The sequence below is a fragment of the Vitis riparia genome, unplaced genomic scaffold, assembly GCF_004353265.1.
Source record: "Vitis riparia cultivar Riparia Gloire de Montpellier isolate 1030 unplaced genomic scaffold, EGFV_Vit.rip_1.0 scaffold690_pilon_pilon, whole genome shotgun sequence".
NCBI lineage: Eukaryota > Viridiplantae > Streptophyta > Magnoliopsida > Vitales > Vitaceae > Vitis > Vitis riparia.
Window position 1 is genome coordinate 1 of NW_023269736.1, and position 22,027 is coordinate 22,027.

The 22,027-nt window shown below is 33.7% G+C and overlaps 1 protein-coding gene across 1 annotated transcript; it reads right to left on the reverse strand.

Moving 5' to 3' along the window:
• Positions 1–18,404: 18,404 nt before the first annotated feature.
• Positions 18,405–21,115, reverse strand: LOC117910282 (serine carboxypeptidase-like 45). The gene is made up of 10 exons (XM_034824365.1): positions 20,684–21,115; positions 20,483–20,584; positions 20,245–20,340; positions 20,040–20,132; positions 19,831–19,901; positions 19,480–19,743; positions 19,227–19,336; positions 18,985–19,077; positions 18,784–18,901; positions 18,405–18,664 (listed from the first exon to the last, which is right to left on the reverse strand). Exons 1-10 carry the CDS (start codon positions 20,940–20,942, stop codon positions 18,518–18,520), a joined length of 1,353 nt encoding a protein of 450 aa, XP_034680256.1. The 5' UTR covers positions 20,943–21,115; the 3' UTR covers positions 18,405–18,517.
• Between the last annotated feature and the right edge of the window lie 912 nt (positions 21,116–22,027).

A 22,027-nucleotide genomic window follows, 5' to 3' on the forward strand; every position in this document is an offset into this window, starting at 1 on the left:
TAAACAAATTTGTATGAGAAATGCAGAGATTGTTGCCATGATTATCCATGGCTGTAGTTGCATGGTTTTAGAGAGAGAGAGGGAAGAAGAAGAAGGAGAAGAGGAAGAGAGAGAGAGAGTGTGTGGTGAGAGAATGAGGAAGTGAAGACTGAAGAGAGAGATGCCTTCTTAGACAAATTTTGGGCAATGATACTGCTAGGCTGACTGATGAATATAATAATACTGACTAGGAGACATGAGCTGGGATTTAAAAATAGTTTTCAATCCTTGAAGTTGTAAAATTATTATTATTTTTTAAAAAGGTAAATATGAAGAAATTTAAAAAATTCATAAAAACCAAAACAACAATATACAATTTTTTTTTTTTTATTCTCTTTGTAGTGACCGACATCCTAAATTTTCAAATATGATCTCATTTTTTATTTATACTTTTTTTTTAAAAAAATAATATTTTTTTAACTAGATTAATTTTATTATCTCTTTTACATAAAATCATTTTTATTTTTATTTTTTATAGTACAAATAGATTTCAAAACAAAGCAAACTAAATGTGTTAAATTTGCTAATAAGTTTATTAATTTTAAAAAGTAATTTGAAACTAAAAAACACTAAAAATTTATTAAAATTGATCCAAAAACTAACTCTATTGCTTTTCTTCTATATATAATTACTATTTTAAATAAATAGATTTTAAATTAAGTAAAATTTAATGTATTGAATTTATTAATAAATTTATTAAATTTTAAAAATAATTTAAAACTTAAAATTAGATGATTCAATATGAAAAAAAATAAAAAAAAACCAAAATTGAATCAAAATGATCATGATTTTACTATTTTTCTTCAAAATACAATTATATATATATATATATATATATTTTCTGGCTATAGAATAGACTTTAAATCAAGTAAGATAAAATCAAATAAAAATTAATGTTTAATTTAAATTCTTTAATAAACTATCAATTTGCAAGAATAGTTAATAATTTAAATAACTAACTTGATATATTACAAATTGAATCAAGATTAATCTAAAATACTTTGTGTACATCTAATATAAAATTAACTTACATAACAAACAATAAAACTTTGTTTGTTTTTAAATTTATTTTAAATAAAATATTATTATTATTATTATTATTTTAACAAAAAAAAAAAAATCAATCATGCCTTTATGATAATAAATACTAAAATAATTCATTTTTTAATAAAAATATAATTTATAATTTTATTACAATGCCAATATTCATATTTTACTAAGAACTATTTATTTATGATTTATAATTATTATTTATTTTAATAAGATTTGAATTAATTTAATTAAGATTATATAAATTAAATTTACACAATTTTTATAAAATAAAAATCCAAGAATTATTTTTTAAAAACAACTAAAATTTATTTATCCAATTTTTTATTATTTAAAAAGTGTTTTTTGGAATCAACTTATCAAACATTTATAAAATCAATATTTTTTAATGAAGGTATTGACACTGAACATTTTCTCATTAACTTTCCGGCATTCCGACCGGCATTTTACACTCGGGACAAGTATTTTTCTAATTGTTAATGATCCCAGGTGATCCATCAGAAGAAACCCGAGCCCTCGTCTTGGTTTTGTGAATGGAGATGGGTGATGATGAAGGTTTTATATGAAGACAAAAAAGTTGCAGAAAATGTATGAATGAATGAATGGTGGGCTTTTCAATGGAAAATCTTGGCAATTCTTTATTTGAGTTGATTACGTTCACATTGCTTTTTCAAAGCCGGTGCTAGAAACAGACGCTGGAGACACCATTTTCAATCTCTCTCGTGATGTTCTCATTTGGACAAGGCGCAAGACTACTCTTGGGATTATTACAATTTCCAGCCTCCATGTCCCCACCCTCACTGGAGACCTTTTTTCTACTCGGAATTTGGACTGGCTTCACATGCCTTTTTCAGGCCAGGAATCCTATTTCATGACCCGTGACTTCAGGCTGATTTTGCTCTCCAGTCCAGTCCCTCTACTTGCCAAATAAACAAATATTCTTGTTGTAAATTTGGCAAAAAACTGATTTTTTTTGGAGTGATGTTTTATGAGCGAGTGTTTTTTTAAGGTCTGCTTTCATGAATGGAATGACAGTGGATGTAAGATGGCATTAATAGGGTCAAGCAAGTTTGCAGAAAAAGGAATGAATTGAATAAATTGTTGTATGTTTTACAATAATATATATACACAAATGAGAATATTGCAATATGCTTAATTGCGAATTATTGGAGCAGTTGAAGTTAAGAGATTTCATTTCATGTGATTGAGTGGATCATGAGCTGGAATCCACGAGGTTGGGAGAAAGTTGTTGATTCGTTACCAATATTTCACTTCCATTGGAAACACCCATCTTGGAAAGGAATAAAAGAAGTCATTGATGGAATAATGATTTGGTGAGAGCGTCAACAAGTTGGTCTTGAGTGGAAATATGAGAGGCACAATGTTGGCCGACAAAAACCTTATCATGAACAAAATGAAAATCAATAGCAACGTGTTTTATACACGAGAGTGAAAAATTGGATTGGTACATAGGTAGGTAGGTGGCAATTGAACAATGCGTATGAGTTGGTTAATGCATGACTTAAGATGACTTGTTTACAACAAAGAAGATGCCATTTGCGCGGCTGAAGATTAGAGGGTTCGGTTCTAACCACTTGTCAAGATTGCGTTGGGTTATAGGAAAGAGTACCATCATAGTGAACCAAAGGTGTTAAGGTTGATAATGGAATGTTCACTACTTTGGCTTATGATATATGGTGAGGTTGTAGGAGGTCCCAAATGTATTTATGTAGAGGTAGAAACATTCCATTTGGTAGTAGGGACAACCTTAAGATCGAGGAAGTCATGTAGATCTCTAAGATCTTTCACTGAGGACTATTATGAGAGGCTTGCAATGAAATGAGAAGTAAAGCTTAAGTGGTTACTAGTAAAGAAAATAAATTATGAAATTGTTTTTGGAGTATATGAATAATAACACATCTATTAAGAGTCCTGAAAAGTATGATATGATACAACAAATTTAAAGTTTATAATTTATTTAATAAAGTTTCAGTTGCATTTTAATCTATTCTTATTTCATACATTTTGTCGTATGAGTATTTTGATTTATATTTCTTATATTTTGCATGACTTGGATATATTAAAAGTTGTACGGGAAGATTCAAATTATAAGTTCTTTACAAATAGATGATTTGTTTAGAGGTTCAATTTATGGACTTAGACAACTCATTACAAGTTGTAATGCATTACCTCATAATTAAAGAGATAACTGGTCTTACCCACTAGGATGAGGTTCCTATGGTAAATACACTAGCATGTTCGGTTACACATTAGACAAAACTTATGTTGAATCATGACGTAAGACTATCAAGTAGTCATAACTTTATTAAACTACTAAAAACCTTGAGAGAATATTGAGTTTGTAACAAAGTTAGCAATGACTTTGATGTATGAGTGAAATCCTAAAGTAATTATATATTCCTTATAAATTGGGTCACTATTGATGGAATTTGATAGCAATATGTATTTTTAATATGAGCATCATGATATATCATGAAATTAAGACATTATGTCCCCTTGGGTAATCCTAAGGATATGTGTTTAAGTAAACTATGACCATAATTGTTTCTTTAGTGAAACTTGATATAAGCTCTTTGTGAGTTAGGATATGTTAATTATATTATAGAAGGATTTGAAACTCAAGGATGATAAAGAAAATCTTGAGAAGTTAACCCTGAGGGTAACTCAGTTGGTCCAATCTTGGATTTGCTCCCCAGTGGTCACCGTTCGAATTTCCTCAGGGCTATTGGAGGTTTATCTGGTCTTTAACTTCAGGGCCCCCGAACATCCACGGTTATAAAATAAAAAATAAAAGTAATCTTAAGAAGTTGCTATTTTTCACCTTATTAGATTACAAATATTAATTCATAAAGAGATTGTATGCATAAGTTAATCAATCACCACTTTGCATTGTTAAGTCAGATTGGTAGCAAACCCAACTTCAAGAGTTTGAACACTAACACAAACACTAAGTAATTTTCCTTAAATGCCCTTTTAATGAAAACACTACAAACAAAAAATGTCATGGACTAAAAAGGTTTTAATTAGAATCATTCCTAAACATGTTTCATTGTTCGATAGGATGTCAACCCTTTCTACCTTACATTTTTTTAAAGTTAAAAGCCTAGAATAGGCATTTTAGTGTCCTAGGGTGACATTCCGAAACTTTTGATAATTTAATTTTCATAACTAGTAAGTATAAAAATAATTTATAACATATACAAAATTACAAATAAAAAATAATAAACTTCATAATAAATCAAAATAATTAAGAATAACTAAGGTGACATTTAAATATACTTTCTATTTTATTTTTAAAATTAAAAACCCTGAACAAAATATAAGAGCTCTTATAAAAAAATACAAAATTTACTTTGTATCTTAAAAACTCTTTTTAAAATCTTAAAATTTTTAAAAATTGAACTTTAAAATTTTCAAATAAACAAGGTATGTGCTCTTACATTTATATATATATATTTTTAACAATAAATTTATAAAAAAAAATCACCTAAATAATGTATTTTTTCACTTAAATTAATATTTAAATTGTATACTTTTTATTACTTGAGAAAAAGGATAATGATGGAATTGCATTATTTTTAGTTATATATAAAAAGAACAATAATTTAATTACATAATTTTTTTTTGTAATTTGAACACATGAATTGCAAACAAAAAAAAATTGTGAAAGGTGTGAAATATGCAAATCATACATAACTAAGTAATTTTTCCTTTTATTTTGCCAATAAATCACAATAATGCGGATTAAAAATAAGTGACATTTATTTTGTAATTCATAAAAGGGAAAAAAAATAAATAGAGGAAAAGAGAGAGAGAGAGAGAGAGAGAAAGGAGAGAGCAGAACCTGCACTGCAACCACGGGAAAGCAGAGAAGAGCGAGGGGCGTCCACGAGAGAAAAAGAGTTGGGACTTGGAAAGGGTTTGGATTCTTTTCTGAAACTTGCATCCATTTCATCTTTTGTTCAACCACATTAAAACTTACGCGTCCACCCTCCACCCTCCACCCTCCAGGTCTGAAAAGCGCACCGGAGGCGCGCCTCTTCCATGTCTTGAACTCTGGCTCGTATGCCTTTTGGGCTCGACGCGTACCTGAAGCGCGCCTCGACGCGTGCTGAAGCGCGCCCCGATGCACACTGAAGCGCGCCTGCCAATTCCTTCACCGACGCCCAAATAGTGGGACAAAATCGAAATTTGATCCCCATTCTCCACTATGAATGGTAATAATGTATTAGAATGAGTCACCAACAGATTAAAATAAGATTACTTTTTTAGGTTTTTCCGCTTGATGCAGAAAGCTTTAAGCACGTCTTTCCGGTTTACACACTTGACCACTTCGTTGTTTTGTTGCATCTACATCCTCTGTGGCTTTCTGCATATGTGAATCAAAAGATGGACAGCTGTAAAGCAAAGTCACACCCCTCAAACTGTAAACAATAAAGAGAGAATCCAAACTTCACCTGCGGCATCATCAAGGATGAATGGAAGTATCAGTTCTGGAAAAGAAAATAAACTTCGACTATAATAAAATATTAATATTTATATACTAAAATAGTATCATCTTTAATAAAAATATATATAATTTATGTTTTTATTATCATATTACTAAAATCAATTATTTTTAATTACAACACCATTTTTATTTTTAATAAGGCTTGAATTTAATTTAATTTAATTAATATTATGAAAAATTGAATTTCCATTTTTTTTTAAAAAAATCAAAATATAAAAATTAATTTTAAAACAACTAAAATTTGTTTATCCAAATGTGTTTTTTTGCTCTTACAAATTATTTTTTTAAACGCTTATTAAACACATTTTTAAAAGTACCAAAAAACATTGTTTCTTTTTCCTTTAATTTCAAAACTAATTTAAGAAAACATTGTAAAACAAGGCCGACTTGAATTTAATCTTCATAATTAATAATTAATAAATATATAAAATAATTTAAAATATATAAAATAAAAGAGTGTATTACACTTTATCTTCAACCAATAGTGTGTTTTTCATATTACCCCTTTACATTTAAAATTCAATAATGTACCCATCATACTTCATAAATACATGCCATATACATTTATTGTATTGTGTGATGTTGTTAGTTATAATGAACAAAATATGCATAATGTTGAACATTGACATGGTTTAAGTGATGACAGAATCATCATTTTAATTTAAAAACCCCAAACTAGTCTTCCTCCTTCAAACAAACTTTTAAACGGAAAAAAAAGGTACAACAAGTAAAGATACAAGAAGAGAATAAAATGAAAATAATGTTTGTCATTGAACAGAAAGAGCAAGAAATGAGAATATGAAGTTAAGCAAAGAAAATGATAATGATATGGGAACTGAGGAAAGATAGCAATACCTGTGATTACTTTGAAGCAAAGAAGAATGAAACGTAGACAAGTAGAGAAAGGATAGGTTGGTTTTCCATTTCGATTTTTTGTTCAAGTACACTGAAGCTTACGCCTCACACGTCTCAAGTTGAGGCTTAACTTGACTCACAAGACTCACTAGAAGCCTTCCACTCAACTTGTTCCTATTTTAGACTTAAACACTCTTTGTACAAAGTCTCATATGCAGAGTCAAAACTCACCTCATTACCATCAAAGTCACTTGACTTACAAGATTCACCAAAAACTTCTTTCTTGAGTGTTTCCTTAATGACACTTACCATAAAGGTTGTGAAATTAGTGCATTCCTCACTTGCATTTGATTCTTTTTCACTTGATTAACATGATTTTGTGTGACTCCAAATGACTTACATGACTTTCTTTTTTCTTTTTATTTATTTATTTATTTTTAGGGACATTCGATGACATAGTGCCTTTTTTCCCCACACTTGAAGCACTCAACCTCAAGGTCCTTTTTGACATTCTTGTCTTTCTTTTTGTCTTTTACATTTGATTTTTCCATTGAATTGTTCCATTTTTTTAGCATTTTCCTTGGACTTCTTATATTTCTTGAATTTCATGTGTTTTTTTAATTTTCTAGCAAATCTAGCAACTTCTCTATCTGACATTTTCTCATCACACTCACCTTTGGAACCTAAGGACTCATCTTTAATGGTATTTAAGGCAATACTCTTTGATTTCTTAGGTGATCCAAGAGTCATTTTAGAGGTTTGGAGTGAACCTACAAGTTATTTACTTCAAGGAATCCACATCCTTGGACTTTTCAATGACAGTGACTTTTGCTCTAAATCTCTCCGAAAGAGATTTTAGAATTTTTGAAACCACTTTGGAGTTAAGAATGGGCTCACTTAGATTAAAGCTAGAATTCACAATGTCCATCAATTTTGCATAAAAATCTCCAAAGTTTTCATGATCTTCCATCTTAATTGTCTTAAACCTAGAGGTCAACATCTGAAGTTTGAACACTTTCGCAACATTAGTTCCTTCATGAGTCACTTAGAGGATGTCCCAAGCCTCCTTAGCCAAAGTACATGTAGCTATCCTATGGAATTCATATGTGTTAATGGCATTAAAGATGGAATGATGACTCTAGCATTGTTTTCACTAACTTCATTATCACCTCTATCTTATTTTGACTTAGGCTTGATAACATTTGTTGGTCTATCTTCTCTATTCAATACCTTAGGTGGAGACTAACCAAATTCAACAACATTCCAAACTTTTTTCACTTTGCATTTTGAGAAAATATTGCATTCTCACTTTCCAATGAGAATAATTTTCATCGGTTAAGAATGGTGGTCTCCCAATGGAAGCTCCCTCTTGATGAGGTTCTATAATTGAGATTCAAGAAAATGATTTTTGCTTTAAAAACCTACTCAGATGCCAATTGAAAAGGTGAATCTCAATAATGGACTACACCTAGAAAGGAGGGGGGAGGGGGGAGGGGGGGGAGAGAGAGAGAGAGAGAGAGAGAGTGAATAAGTGTTGTTGAACTAAAAAAATTTACCCAACAAGGATTACCTAACCTTAAAAATTTTCAATGTCCATAAACTTCTCTTCCAACAACTTTTCAACAAAGTATAAAAACCACGAGCAAGTATGTATACACCAACACTCTCCAACAATTTATAAAATGCAATTCACATGCAAATGCTTCAATACTCCTTAAATTTTATTCAAAAGAACAATTATCTCCTTAACTCATTTTAATTTACTACAAGATACCATTAACCAAAATAAACAAAAAAATAATTGAAGATATTCCATGGATAATCATACTTATTTCAGCTCATATATCTACCATTCAACATACATGCTTAAGTATCCAATGATATCAAAAACTGAAAATAAATCAAATAGTAGAATGAGAGAAAGAGATAATTGACACTAAGTTTTAACATGGAAAACTTCCAAAAAGAAAAAAACCATGGGCCTACTATAAAATCGAAAACATTCACTATGAAGAATCAAAACTGAATACAAGGTTTTACCTACCTCAAGCCAATCAATCCTTTCAAGACTACTTGACTAGTACCTTCACTTTCAGCTTCTCACTTTCTTCTTTCGGAACACACTTGGAGTCCGCACCAAGCTCGATCTCAGTCTCTTCTTGAATTCACACAAAAAAAAAATGAGTTTTTGCACAAAACTAAGAGAATGAGAGATAAATTTTTAGAAATCAACTCATGTTCATTTTCAAAAAATCCATTAAAAAAAATTTCTTGGAAAATTTGGATGGGATTTTCTTAGGAGGCAAACACCCTTAAAATGATGAGGAAATAAATAATCCTCTCACGGCTATTGCAATCATTACTTCCAAAAAATGGGAAAATTTTGATTTTAAATGAGAATGAAACCCTTAATCCAATGGCTAAAAATTAATCTTAAAAATAGGTTAGTTGGATCAATCTACCCCTGCACTTGGATCGATCCAGAAATAGGGGAACAAAATATAAACCGAGTTAGGGGACACTTAGGAATTTTGTCAGAAATTGCCAACCTAACTAAACACTCACAAATAGGTTGGTTTTCCATTTCAATTTTTTGTTCAAGTACACTAAAGCTTACTCCTCACGCGTCTCAAAATGTAAAAAGTGCACTTAAAGCATGCCCCATCCATGTTTCCTCCCTTGACGGGTTTGTCTCTTGAAGCGTGCCTTGATGTGTGCTTGAAACCAATGTTTGAAATATCGCAATTTTTTAGTGAAATTTTATCGATATTTCACTTCACTTGTTAGAGTGATTCAATAGGGACCGAAAATTAGGAGAAATTTAGCTTATATTTTGGAATTATCATCGAAATATCGACTTTTTTTTATCAATTTTTCATAAATTTTCATGATATTTCAATCAATTAACTATTGTTGGGTCAAAAAGGCTTGAACTCATGCCTAACCACCGTTGGGGCAAGTTTGCCTTAATATATATACATATGAATATATTAAACTTCATCGATATAAGAATATTTTAATAAATATATTAATTCTAATTATTTTATTTTAAATTTTATTTAATTGATTACTAAAAGTAGAAAAACCATCATTATAATTTTCTTAACAAGTATGATAATTAAATATAAAAAATATAAATATTAAAAAAAATCATACATGATCATTTATTTGAATTAAATAAATTGTAGTTTTAATATTAAATCTATCATCATTTATCTCATTAATCATATTTTAAAAATTTACTATCATTTCACTTTAAATTTTTTTATGTTTATCCTTTTAATTTTATTTAATTTAAATATTTTCATTTTAAAATATTGAAAACATAATTGTATTCAAAAATTGCTAAAATGTAAATAATAATAATAATAATAATAATAATAATAATAAAGGTCTAATATTTTATAAATTTAAATTAATTTGATAGGATAAACTATTAATATAATTTTTAATAATTTTAATTCTTTAAATAAATTAATATCTATATGTAGACCCCATTTTGGGAGTCATTCTTGCAGCTGATGCTTGACAAGTGTCACCATCTTGCATGGCCCACGTGTCACTCCCGGATTAGTCAATATGGGATCAAAATAGTGGAATTGATGGACCAATCAGAGATTGACACCTGGAGGGGAGCTGCAGAAGAGGTACGTTTTTGTTAATGGGGAGTGTCTTCTGCAGATGGTGTGGTTGCTTTTAGAGGGGCTGTAGAGATCTTTTGTAGGGGGAGCTTTTGTTTGGTTTTTTTTTGGGAGGAAGGATTCCAGAGTGTGCTTTTCCAGGTGGAAAGGAGAGGGGATTCTGGGAGCTGAGGAAGAGAGCAGGCTGTTTGGGCTTAGAAAGGAGAATATTCAGGGAGGGCTTGACGAGAAAGGAAAGGAAGGGAATGGGTTTTCTGAGTGTATTGGGTAGCTAGGAGAGCTAGGAGCAGCAAGCTAGAGGGGGGTGCTTTTGAGGGGAAGAAGAAAAAGAAACAGAGGAGTTTTTCTGGGTTTTGGGGAGAGTGGTTTTTCTGGAGAGGTTACTAGTTACAGAGGGATATTCTGGTTTTCCTAAGGAGTAAGTTTGAAGAGAAGGGATTCTTGAGGTTGCTCGAGAGCAGGAGTTGTTATAGGTGAAGTATTTTTCTGAGCAAGGTGCCAAGAAGAGCGTAAAGAATCAGCTGGTCTTTCTTGGTGAAAGGAGCTCGGTAGTCGTCAGAGCAGGACAGATATTTTCAGGTATTTCCATTTATAGTTCTCCATATATTCTCCCATATTCCATATTTCTCTAGTTCTTATTCTCTGTGAGTTCAACTTTGCTTGTTGGGGTTACTGTGTTTTGATGATTATCAGTTTAATATTCAAAGAACTTGCTGTATTTCAATGTTTTACCCCAGTAAACATCTTTCATTTTAACCCACTGAGTGCTAGATCCATGGATGAAATAGTGAAATGGATTTAGCATACTTGTTAAATGTTCCGTGCTCTGTTCCTCTGTCTATTTTCTTCCTCCTCTGTCTTTCTCTGAAAGAGGCCGTCAGGCTTCAAGGCTGGGAATCTGGAGAGGTTGGTTGACGGGGGATGATGGTGGTATGAAGAAGATATTGGCAGCTATGGAGTTTGAATCAGAAAATGTCCGCATAAGGCTGATCATAGTTTCTGCACGAGCCCGAGGCAGTGACAATGTCAATGTTCTTCTTGGACACAGATCTGGTTCTTATTATTCTGGAAGTATGTCTCTCTAATCGTCTTCAAAACCCTCTGTTTAAAAATGCATGGAATGCCAGAGATGTGCCTGTGAAAGCCAAATATGGGAAGGGGTGCAGGGTATGAGCTACATTTGAATCCTACTCATATAGTGACGTAGTTCCGATTGTCAATGGCATACTTCAGCACTAGTGATGACAACCCAGCTCGGACCCACTTCCAATACCCAGCTTACCAGCTCTTTTTCCTTGCCACTTTTCCCTCTCTAAGCTTATTCATGCCTATTTCATACCCATTCTCCATAATACCCATGGATCTTCATGCAAACCTGACTGTCATTTCTATACCCATACCTCATCCCCATGCATTTCATCACCACCATACCTATTTCTCGTCTTTCATGTCACCCATACCTACCATCCATCATTCATTCCCTGCCCCTGCCATACTCATTCATCTCTCTACCTTCAACCTTGCTTATGCCTGCCCAGCCAGACCACTGCTTGCATCCCATGCGTACGTAATCACTATGCAAGGGTCACCTTAAACCCTTCTCCAATCCCTCCATTTAAGTCACTCTTTTGTCATATCTAAGCCCCGAGTAGCATCGCCCCCACGCCAAGTTCATCATCCCCGAACATTCATACCCATCGAAGCTACCTTTATACCAGTCGCTTTCTTCTCAGTCCTAACACCAGGCTCCGCACATTAAAGTCTCCATGATCGGTGAGTTTTGGGATCACACTATGGTGCCGGAGACTGCGTTTAGGCTTTCAGAAAAGCCATTTGTCCATCTTAAGGCTGTTTCAGTTCCTTCAGAGACCATTGACTCAATTAATTTCTGTGATCCACGCTTCCAATGGTAAAGCGTGATGCGTTGCAATAGGAAATGGTTCACCTTTATGAAAAATCACCGATGGGCAAGCATATGCAATTAAAGCAGTTTGGAAGCAAAGAACATGCATATAAATGCCTATGTTGGCATGCGTCACTTGGTATCTATTCATTGAGGAAACAAATGAACAGATTAAGAAAGTTTGGAATATAAGGTTTGTTGTGCTGCACTTTACCCTCCATTCTCTGTTATGACGACTGGATCAAGCATCTGTTTTCTTGAGAGCATCTTCAGGGAAGATGCGTATCTGTCAAGGTCACCTGTTTCTCAAGATTCTGTTTTGCTGATATTGATGATATGATGGGTAGGGGCCTTCGGTACAATTATGAGAAACCCTAGTTATCGACTTCATTTAACTCAAAAGCATCGGAGACTGTTGCTGCTTCAGAGAATGAAAGTAAGGTTGATGTCAATGTGGACGTGAGCAGGCCACTTATGCTTCTGCAAATAAGGATTTGAAAGGCACCAAAGCATACCAGGAAGCTGATGTTCCTGGACTTTATAATCTTGCTATAGCCATTATTGATTACAGGGGTCATAGAGTTGTAGCTCAGAGTGTTTTACCCGGCATCCTTCAAGGGGATAAATCAGACTCTCTTCTGTATGGTTCGGTTGACAATGGCTAGAAAATATGCTAGAATGAAGACTTTCATTCCAAGGTATTAGAGGCAGCCAAACACTTTCATTTGAAGGAACATACAGTCCGTGACAGTTTTGGGAGTGTTTTCAAACTAGCTGCACTAGTGGACAGGCTAGACAGAATGATGAAAGAACATACAGCTGCACTTTTAAATTGCATTGACACATCATTAAGGTCAAACCGTGAGGTGCTAGAGGCAGTTGCTGCAGGCATGCATTCTGGTGATCGTACAGTGAAGGAGATATATTTGAAGCGAATGCAATGGCATGATATGTCCATCTTAGAGTTGAGGATTTTGTCAACAGGATGGTAAACCATTTAGCTCAGAAGTTCAAAAGGAACGTTTGAGGAAAGACACTCAAGTAGTGGGTTTGCATCAATACCGGATTGACAAGTCGTTGCAGAATTTTGGAAGTTGAGGAAGTGTAATTTATTGCTAATGTTCCCCAGAAATCTGCTCTTTCACTGGGTAGCATCTTCACCAGGCTGATCAACAGGAACACACCAATTCCCACTAAGAAGAGTCAAGTGTTCTCAACAGCAGCTGACAATCAGACACTAATACACATCCCCTTGCATCTCTGCCCTCAAAGCATTTCAGGCTAAACTCCCATTTTCTGTCATACTTGATAGAAACCTCTACCATCAAGAGCAGACTGGAATGAATGCTGCTGCCTTTCCGTTGATTGATCCCTTGGATGTATTTTATTTGTTGAATCCTAGTGGTGATCACAACAGCTCACAAGCTGCATTTGAAAAAATGGTTTAGATATCAAAATATAGAGTGTAAAGTTGGAATTGCACCCACAGTTGAACACTCGGCTGGAGCTTTGAAAAGTCATGACCTCTTTGTATATATTGGCCATGGAAATGGGGCACAACATGTTCCCAGGCATTGAGATTCAGAAACTGGAACATCATGCTGCAACTCTTCTAATGGGATGCAGTAGTGGATCATTGTTTCCAAATGTGGAATACACTCCACAGGGTACTCAATATGGATTCAGACCATGACAACAAGCTGTTTGTCAAACAAAATGACTCAGGAGTCCATTTGCCACCTACTCCAGACCCCCAGCTGCATGGTTTGCATGGCCACCTCTAGGCCATGTGACATTCTTGGTTTTCTTCTTATTTGATTTTTGAAAATGATTTCTCAAATCCCATTTTGTAAATATTTTTCTCAAATTCTGATTTTCAAATAATCTCAGTTTTCCCATCTTTCATCCTTAAGATCACCCAAGAATCTCATTTCTAATAAAACTTTGTTGCCATCTTTCCTTCTGGCAAACCATTTCAACATCTCTTTTGTTTTAAAATGTTTTAAAATAAGTATGAATTAAATTCCGTAATTTCGAATAATGGAATTTATGGAATTAATTCATGCAAAAATAAACGGGTTTTGGTGGGGGCCCAACATCAAATAAAATTTCTTTAAAATAAAAATGAATTTTGAGTGGGGTGCCATGCGTGCCTTTGATGATTATATACTCGATTTATTGACATGTGAGCTATGTTTATGCTCTTTATTTTGCACTAACCCTCTTTCTTGATAGCGCATAGTGGTTTGCTGCTCAGGTACACACTCATTCCTACTTTGTTTAGTCTATGTGCATTTTCTGACTCACGTATGTGCATGTTTCGCTCTGAGTATTCATTGATTTATTCATCCATTGCCATGTCAGCTTCATTTTATTAGTAGAGACCCGACTTTAGGGATTTAGAGGGGTGCTACGGTCTTTACCGTACCTTCCCGATAAGTAATCTAACCCCCAAACCCGATCCGGTTTTTCACAGACCGCCTTTTCCAAAATAAGGAGTCACACTTAGGGTTTTCTTTCTTATTTTGTTTACCCTTTTAAAAAAACAAAAATAAGTGGCGACTCCAAGTCATTTTTGAATAAATAAAATCATTTTCAAAATAAAAATCGAGCTCGCCATCGAGTGGGAAACGCATGAGCACGAAATGCGGGGTCCACACTATAATAAAAAGTTGTTACCACATGTAATAAAATTTTAGAAAATAAATCTCAAATAAAACATTTTATATAAATCTTAAAAAGGATTTTATTTTTTATTTAAAATGTAATAAAACATGTTTTTAATAAAAAATAGTTTTAAAATTTTAAAATAGATGAATATAAATATATGAAAGGAATTCAAGATAAATTTTTCTAAATTTTTTTATAAATATTATCCTTCATCATAATTACGTTATTTGCACTTACAAAATAATTTTAACATATATATTTTCATTTATTTTATTATTTTTTAAAATTTTTTAAAGTATTTTAATGAATTTTAAACCATTTTCGTCTCACTGTTAGAATATTCATCTATACTTGACCGATACATCCATAAAATTCAATTACGGTATCATTCTTCCTTGTAAGTGCTCCTCCATGTGCCATCAAAGTGTTTGTTCCCTTGCCCCCAATCACTTATTAACCAACGGGGCCACACTATGCTCCTATCCACATCTTCATTTTCTTCATCCCCAAGCTTAGTCCAATTGTTTGTTCAAGTGCATGGTTCGGGTTTGCTCTGAACATATGCGCAGGTGCTCGACAACAAAAAAACGGTTCCATAGTGTGTATATATATATATATATATATATATATATATATATATAAAAGGATAATCAAATATAATTAAAACAAATTATAAATTTTAAATATTTTAATTATTTAATCAAGAAAAAAAAAGTGAAATAAATTTAAAATAATATATAAAAATAATTTATTAATTATAATATATATATATATATATATATATATATATATATATATATATATATATATATATATTCTTTTTTTCCTTAAATTTTTGAAGAACCAAACATAATATAATTTATGCATTTTCAAATTATTCAATCTTTATACAATAAAATTAAAATGTATGAAATGACTTTCAAGTAATGTCTTAAAACTATTTATTAACTTTAAATATATTTTTTAATTTCCTTCACATTTCTCTTCCAATATTTTGGAAACTAAACATAATTTAGTTAATTTTTCTTAAATGCATTTTTATTAGAAATACAAAAGTATTACATAATAAAAACATTTTAATTAGAATATTAATTTAGATAGGGATGATGACCTTTTCTCCCTTACAAAATTTTTGAAGTTAAAAGTCTAGAGTAAATATTTTAGCTTCCCAATTTGACATTGGGCTAAGCTTTTAAAATTTTAATTTTCATAATTAGTAAATATTAAAACATATAAAAAATAAAAAATAATAATAATAAACAAAAAAGAGTAATGGTTTCGCACTTTCATTTTTTTACTATTTTAAAAAGATTAATAATAATTCAATCATATAACATTTTTGCTAGTTAAAAAAATCAATAATTTAATTGCATAAATTTTTTATTACCTAATATAATCAAGAAAAACTAAGGTGACAAGTGGATATACTTTCTATATTTTACATAAAATATAAAACCTTTACATAAAATGTATAGTTCTTATAAAAAAACAAATGTAAAATTTGCTTTGCATCCATTTCATTTTTTGTTCAACCACATTCAGACTGACGCGTCCACCAGGTCTGAAAAGCGGGCACCGGAAGAGTGCCTCATCCATTCTCGAACCCTGACGCGTATCCCTTTCGGGGTAGCCGCCTCGCTCTGAAGCGCGCCTTGACACGACCCCGAAGCGCGCCCCGACGCGCACCTGAAGCGCGCCTCGACGCGCACTGGAGCGAGGCTCGACGCACACCTGAAGCGTTCCTAGGCCAATTCGCTCACCTGAGCGCGCCTCGACACGACCCTGAAGCTTACCCCGAAGCGACCTGAAGCGCGCCCCGACGCGCACTGGAGCGAGGCTCGACGCGCACCTGAAGCTTCCTTGGCCAATTCGCTCACCTGAGCGCTCCTCAACACGACCCTGAAGCTTACCCCGAAGCGACCTGAAGCCGCCCCGACGCGCACCTGAAGCGCGCCTCGACGCGCACTGGAGCGAGGCTCGACGCGCACCTGAAGCTTCCTTGGCCAATTCGCTCACCTGAGCGCTCCTCAACACGACCCTGAAGCGCGCCCCGACGCTCACCTGAAGCGCGCCGCGACGCGCACTGGAGCGAGGCTCGACGCGCACCTGAAACGTTCCTAGGCCAATTCGCTCACCTGAGCGCGCCTCGACATGACCTTGAAGCTTACCCTGAAGCGACCTGAAGCGCGCCCCGACGGGCACCTGAAGCGCGCCGCGACGCGCACTGGAGCGAGGCTCGACGCGCACCTGAAGCTTCCTTGGCCAATTCGCTCACCTGAGTCCGACCCCCAAATGGTGGGACAAAATTGAATCTTGATCTCCATTCTCCCCATGAATTGTGATAATTATTAGAGTTACACTTGCACACTGATTTTAAAAAATATTTTTAACATTTTTAATATTTAAATAACAAAAATTTTCAAATATCAAAAATATTAAAAATATTTTATAAAATCACTATGAAACAACATTTTTAGTCACAGATTCAAAGTAAATTATATTTTTAGTTAATGCAGAAAGCTTTAAGCACGTCTTTCCTGCTTAAAAACACTTGACCACTTCGTTGTTTTGTTGTATATGCAAGCAGCAATCATCTACATCCTCTGTGGCTTTCTGCATATTTGAATCATAAGCTGGCTGTAAAACAAAGTCACACACAACTTTTTAACACACTATTTTTTAATACAAACTGATAGAGATTCATATAGAAAAAATATTCCTCCCCGTAACAACTAACAAGAAGAAAAAGTGAAACCGCCTCCGCGTCATTTTCTGCTTCAACAAATTACTAGAAAAGAGCACTGTGTTGCTTTCCATCTATGGTTACATATCCAGAAAATTGTTGAAAACTGACGTGGGCTTGCAGAGTGTCTCCATTGTTGAGCATAACGGAGTTGTACATGTTGTGGCTATTATTATAAGTATAACATACCATCTATGACTGGGATTTCAGGGCTTTGATGAGACAGACGTCTCTGGACTCTGGAGAGAGAGAGACAGCTGAATGGAGACCTTTGGCGTGTGATGTAGCTAGGATGATGGTGTCTTCGATCTCTTATAGATACCACCAATGTTGATTAATTCGAGAAACTTAAACAATCAAATTAATCTATCGTTCTTTAGTATAATATTCATTTTATTATATAATATGCTTTGAATTTTTCTTCGAAAAAGTCAACAAAAGATTTTTTTTTTTTTCTTAAGAAGTGTATCAAATTTCAACCTATTTCTAAATCTCTAGAAGAGTGCAAGTCGGTGCTGCTATTCTCTGCCAATCAGAGCTTTCTTCCACCATATTCTTCAAGCCATAAAATCGTGGTTTGCTTCATGTTGCATCGTCTCCTCCCGAAGTTGAGATCCAAGGGTGTGAAAACAAGAGAGTGGTCGTGAGATTGAAGAAACAAGGGTTTTAGGGCTAGGAAAGAAAAGGCTGCTGTTTGGTTAGGATATTAGGTGTTGTGCGTGGGCCATTAATTTTAGGCTTGGAATATTGACCCCATATAGTGCTAGTTATGGGCTGATAAGCTTTTTGGTTTGGTTTTAGGCTTATAGTTAGCAGTTCATCCTTCTCTTCACGAAAAAATTCTGCTTCTAATTCTAATCTGAGTGTTCCAACTGAAGTCCTCTACAATAATCACAGGATTTTAAATGCAAATTTGCCGTTCTGATACCTGAGATGCTGCTAAATGCATGGAAAATGAGGATGTGAAGAGCATTGATCTAATCTAAAAGGAAATGCATTAATATCTGAACACAATATGAAGAGACATCCTCAGTTATCTAGTAATACATAATGACCTATAGTTCTTATCCGTGAATTTGATCCGTTCATTCAGCTGGTGGGGGTTGTCCTTTTAGAAATGCAGTGAACAGAACTAGTGCTCTGGCTGGTTGTGTACCCGGCACTGTATGTGACCCTCTTCTCACGGTGGCAAAGGATAGGATGTCACCATAAACTTGCGTCCATCCACCAACCTAGAAAAACAGAAGAAAAACCATCATGAATGAGATTTGAATCATCCGATCTTTAATTAAGCAGTTGAAACTTGAAGTGATTTATGAAGTTAATCTCATATTCATGTATAGAAGCCGACCTGTTCTCCCTCAAACCAATTTCTGTAAGGCACAGTTGTATTCAGTCTCAACTCCTTCGCCAATCCATCCACCAGAGTCCGAGTTCCAAATAGTGGGATTATTGAATCTTGATCCCCACTGTAGAGGTTTTTAAGTATTACTATCACTATTTTGAATCATAATGAAAAAAAATAGCGCCCATATGTATCATGTAACATTACCTGTAAACAAAGGTCCGGATACCAGACTTGACAAGGGAGCCCATGACAGGAATCATGGTTATCTCTTTGTCTTTCATATCGTAACTAAGAGCACTGTAACATGGAGATTAAAAAAAAAACAATTTATATCCATGAAATCGCAATTTTAAAAAGCAAAAGGTAAGAGAAAAAGAAAAAGCAAATATGGATGCTAGAAAAAAGGTTGGTTATGTAGTAGAGGTCCATTGTAGATTGAATTTTACCCGCCGGAGACTCCATCTAGTCTAACATGGAGAGACTTCTGCACATCTTCCCTATTCAAATACTTGTTTACTTCGTCTCGTATACAAACATCCACATTCTCTGTGACTTGCTGCATAGGCCGAAAGCAAAGTCATGTACAAACTAAAGCAAAATTGTGCAAATTCCTACTAAAAAAAGTAAATTATCATGGTGATGAAATTAATTGCAGTGTATTTTAATGGTGGAGCACTATTGAGATAATGTTAACCTCACCGGTTGTGGATCGACAGTTGATAAGCAGGAGTTACTAGTGACATCACCCAGGTCAACAGAGTCACCAACTTCTTGTGAATATTGGCTTCGTACAGCTAAACAAGCAGGTGATAAAGAACCAGATATCTGCTCTCTGTTCATTCGAGAATAATTGCACTTGGAAGAGAAAAGATTGTAAGTAGAATCTGATATCAAGCCATGGGACCAGTAGAAATGTGGGACTGAGTTGTAATTAGTATCGAAATCCGTAAGAGGATTTCCCAACTGCAATATTAAAATTAAGTCCTAACATTAATTTCAGTCCAATCCTAGAAGAAAAACTAATCCGGATTTTTCTCTGCCTCAACTCACAAGGATTCCTTTCAAATTGAACTTCACGCGGGACTCAAGAATGAGTTGGGCAAGTTGTGGAACAAAGTGACCTGAAAAAAGAATAAATCAAGCAGAGGATTGAAGCAAAAAAAAATCATGTTTGATCAGAGCGCTTGAAATCAAAGGACAAAATTTTGGTTAACGTGGGGAAGAGACTTGTGAATATTCTTTATTATGTTACAGCATACCAGCATAACTCTCTCCAGCTATGAACAATTCGCTGTTCTTGTATTGTGGGAATTTGACGAACCAATTCTTCAAGAAGACGAGATTGTCTCGTGCTTATAAAGAAAAGCAGACCCATAATCAGTTAGAAAAATGTATCAGATTGAAACCAATTCTCAGTAACTGCTAGTTAAATTCTTGATGAAATTTTAAAAGGAAAAAAAAAACCTGTAATCTCATCATTTACGTTGGTGTAGAAGGACGTATTAGCAGAATAAGAGAATCCAGTTCCAGCAGGTGACTCCGGATATAACATGTTTGCTTCTGTAACATAAAGAAATAAAAAAAATATGAAGTTCATTACTTGACTACGGCCCCTTTTGGGGTCATTTTCCTTTCCATCACTACAGCCAAGTAGCACCCTCCTACAAAATAAAAAAGGAGAGAAAAGTATTTTGTGGCGTGCCTCTGTTCCAACTGTATTTATTGGTGAGTAGGATATCGCCACTGGGTCTAAAAGGGCCATGTTGGGCGAAAGCTCCACCTCTCACGGAGGAGACACCAGGTCCTATACAAGGAAAAAGATAAAATTAATGCTAGATCTGTTAAAAACTCAGAAATGATTCTAACTTTAGCAGCTACAGTTAATTTAAAGCATAAATTTTACCTCCACTGAACCAGATAACCAGAGGCTTCAAAGTAGTTGTGTTATTTTCCGCTTCAACAAAGTAGTAAAACAAAGATCTGTCCTGCTTTTCATCTACGCTTATGTATCCCGAAAATTGTTGAAAGCTAACTCGGGGTTGTCCCGGCAAACTACTGATTTGATCAGCCTGGGCAGAGTGGGACTCCACTGCTGATGAACAGAAGTGAACCAGAGCTGCACATACTGCAGCCAGCATCATCATCCAAGACGGGGTTTGCATGGTTACCGAGAGAGAAAGAGAAGCTATGGAGACAGCTTGATTCTCCAATTTATTATAGGAAGGGCACAATTTCCATGCGTTCAAAAAAGTACCCAGTGTGAACGCATATATATTTGGAGTGGTGTTCCTTTGGACGTCATGAGTGACGCCAAGGTTGTCCTCCTTCCTTCTGAGAAAAGAAACTCACTGATCCAAGCATACAATTTCAGTCCACGTTCCTGGTTGTACTATTTAAAAGACACGTCCCATCGTGTATTCAGATCCCGAGGAGAAAGGAATCTAATTTGAAGGAAGAAAGTTGTCATAGATGCAAATCTTCGCTGAAATAAATTATTATTAAAAAGATGTTAAAAAAACGTGGCTTTGGATCAAATTTGGGATTAATATAAGTACTATTTTGAAACGTGACATGCATTAAAAAGGTGATATATGGGAAAATACTATATTAAAAGGGAACAAGTATTTTAATTGAAATTAAATGAAAATAAAATAAATAAATTTTTTTTATTAACAAATTTCCTTAATGAAATCTTCTTACAAGTTCAAAAAACGATATAAGTATTTCATATAACGATTTTTGCCTTTGAACGATAGTCATTAATTGTTTTCGTTATTCTCTCAAATTAAGAAAACATTTTCATCGTCACCTTTCACATTATAATCAAGTTAAAAGAATTATATGAATATATTATTTTACAAAAAAATATTATCATAAAGATTGTATCACATAATTTATTAATTTTAATAAAAATTTTGTTTTGCATTATTTTTTCTTTTTTTTATTTTGCTTATATTTTTGGACTTTCACAAAATAGATTTAGATTCCATTTTACGGTCATTTTAGAAAATGTCTTTAACATTTATAATATTTGAAAATTTTTAATACTACAAAGTGTTTGACTTGTTAAAAATGTTAATTATTTCATTTTTATGATCTTATTAAATGATACTTGATTATTAAGTATAAATTTTTATATATTTAATAAATAAAATTATTTTTTATTAACTCTAATTATTTGCTTATTACGTAGTTAGTAGTAGAAATTGTATTTAAAGTAATTACACATAAAACATCATTCTAAAAT

Bases quoted from the DNA above. Each gene is read 5' to 3' on its own strand.
- LOC117910282 (XM_034824365.1), bottom strand. From the start codon at position 20,942: ATGCAAACCCCGTCTTGGATGATGATGCTGGCTGCAGTATGTGCAGCT. The intron at 20,585-20,683 runs GTAAAATTTATG...TTCCTTGTATAG, and splicing joins GGTTATCTGGTTCAGTGGAG to GACCTGGTGTCTCCTCCGTG. The intron at 19,078-19,226 runs GTAAAATTCAAT...TCCATGTTACAG, and splicing joins CTAGATGGAGTCTCCGGCGG to TGCTCTTAGTTACGATATGA.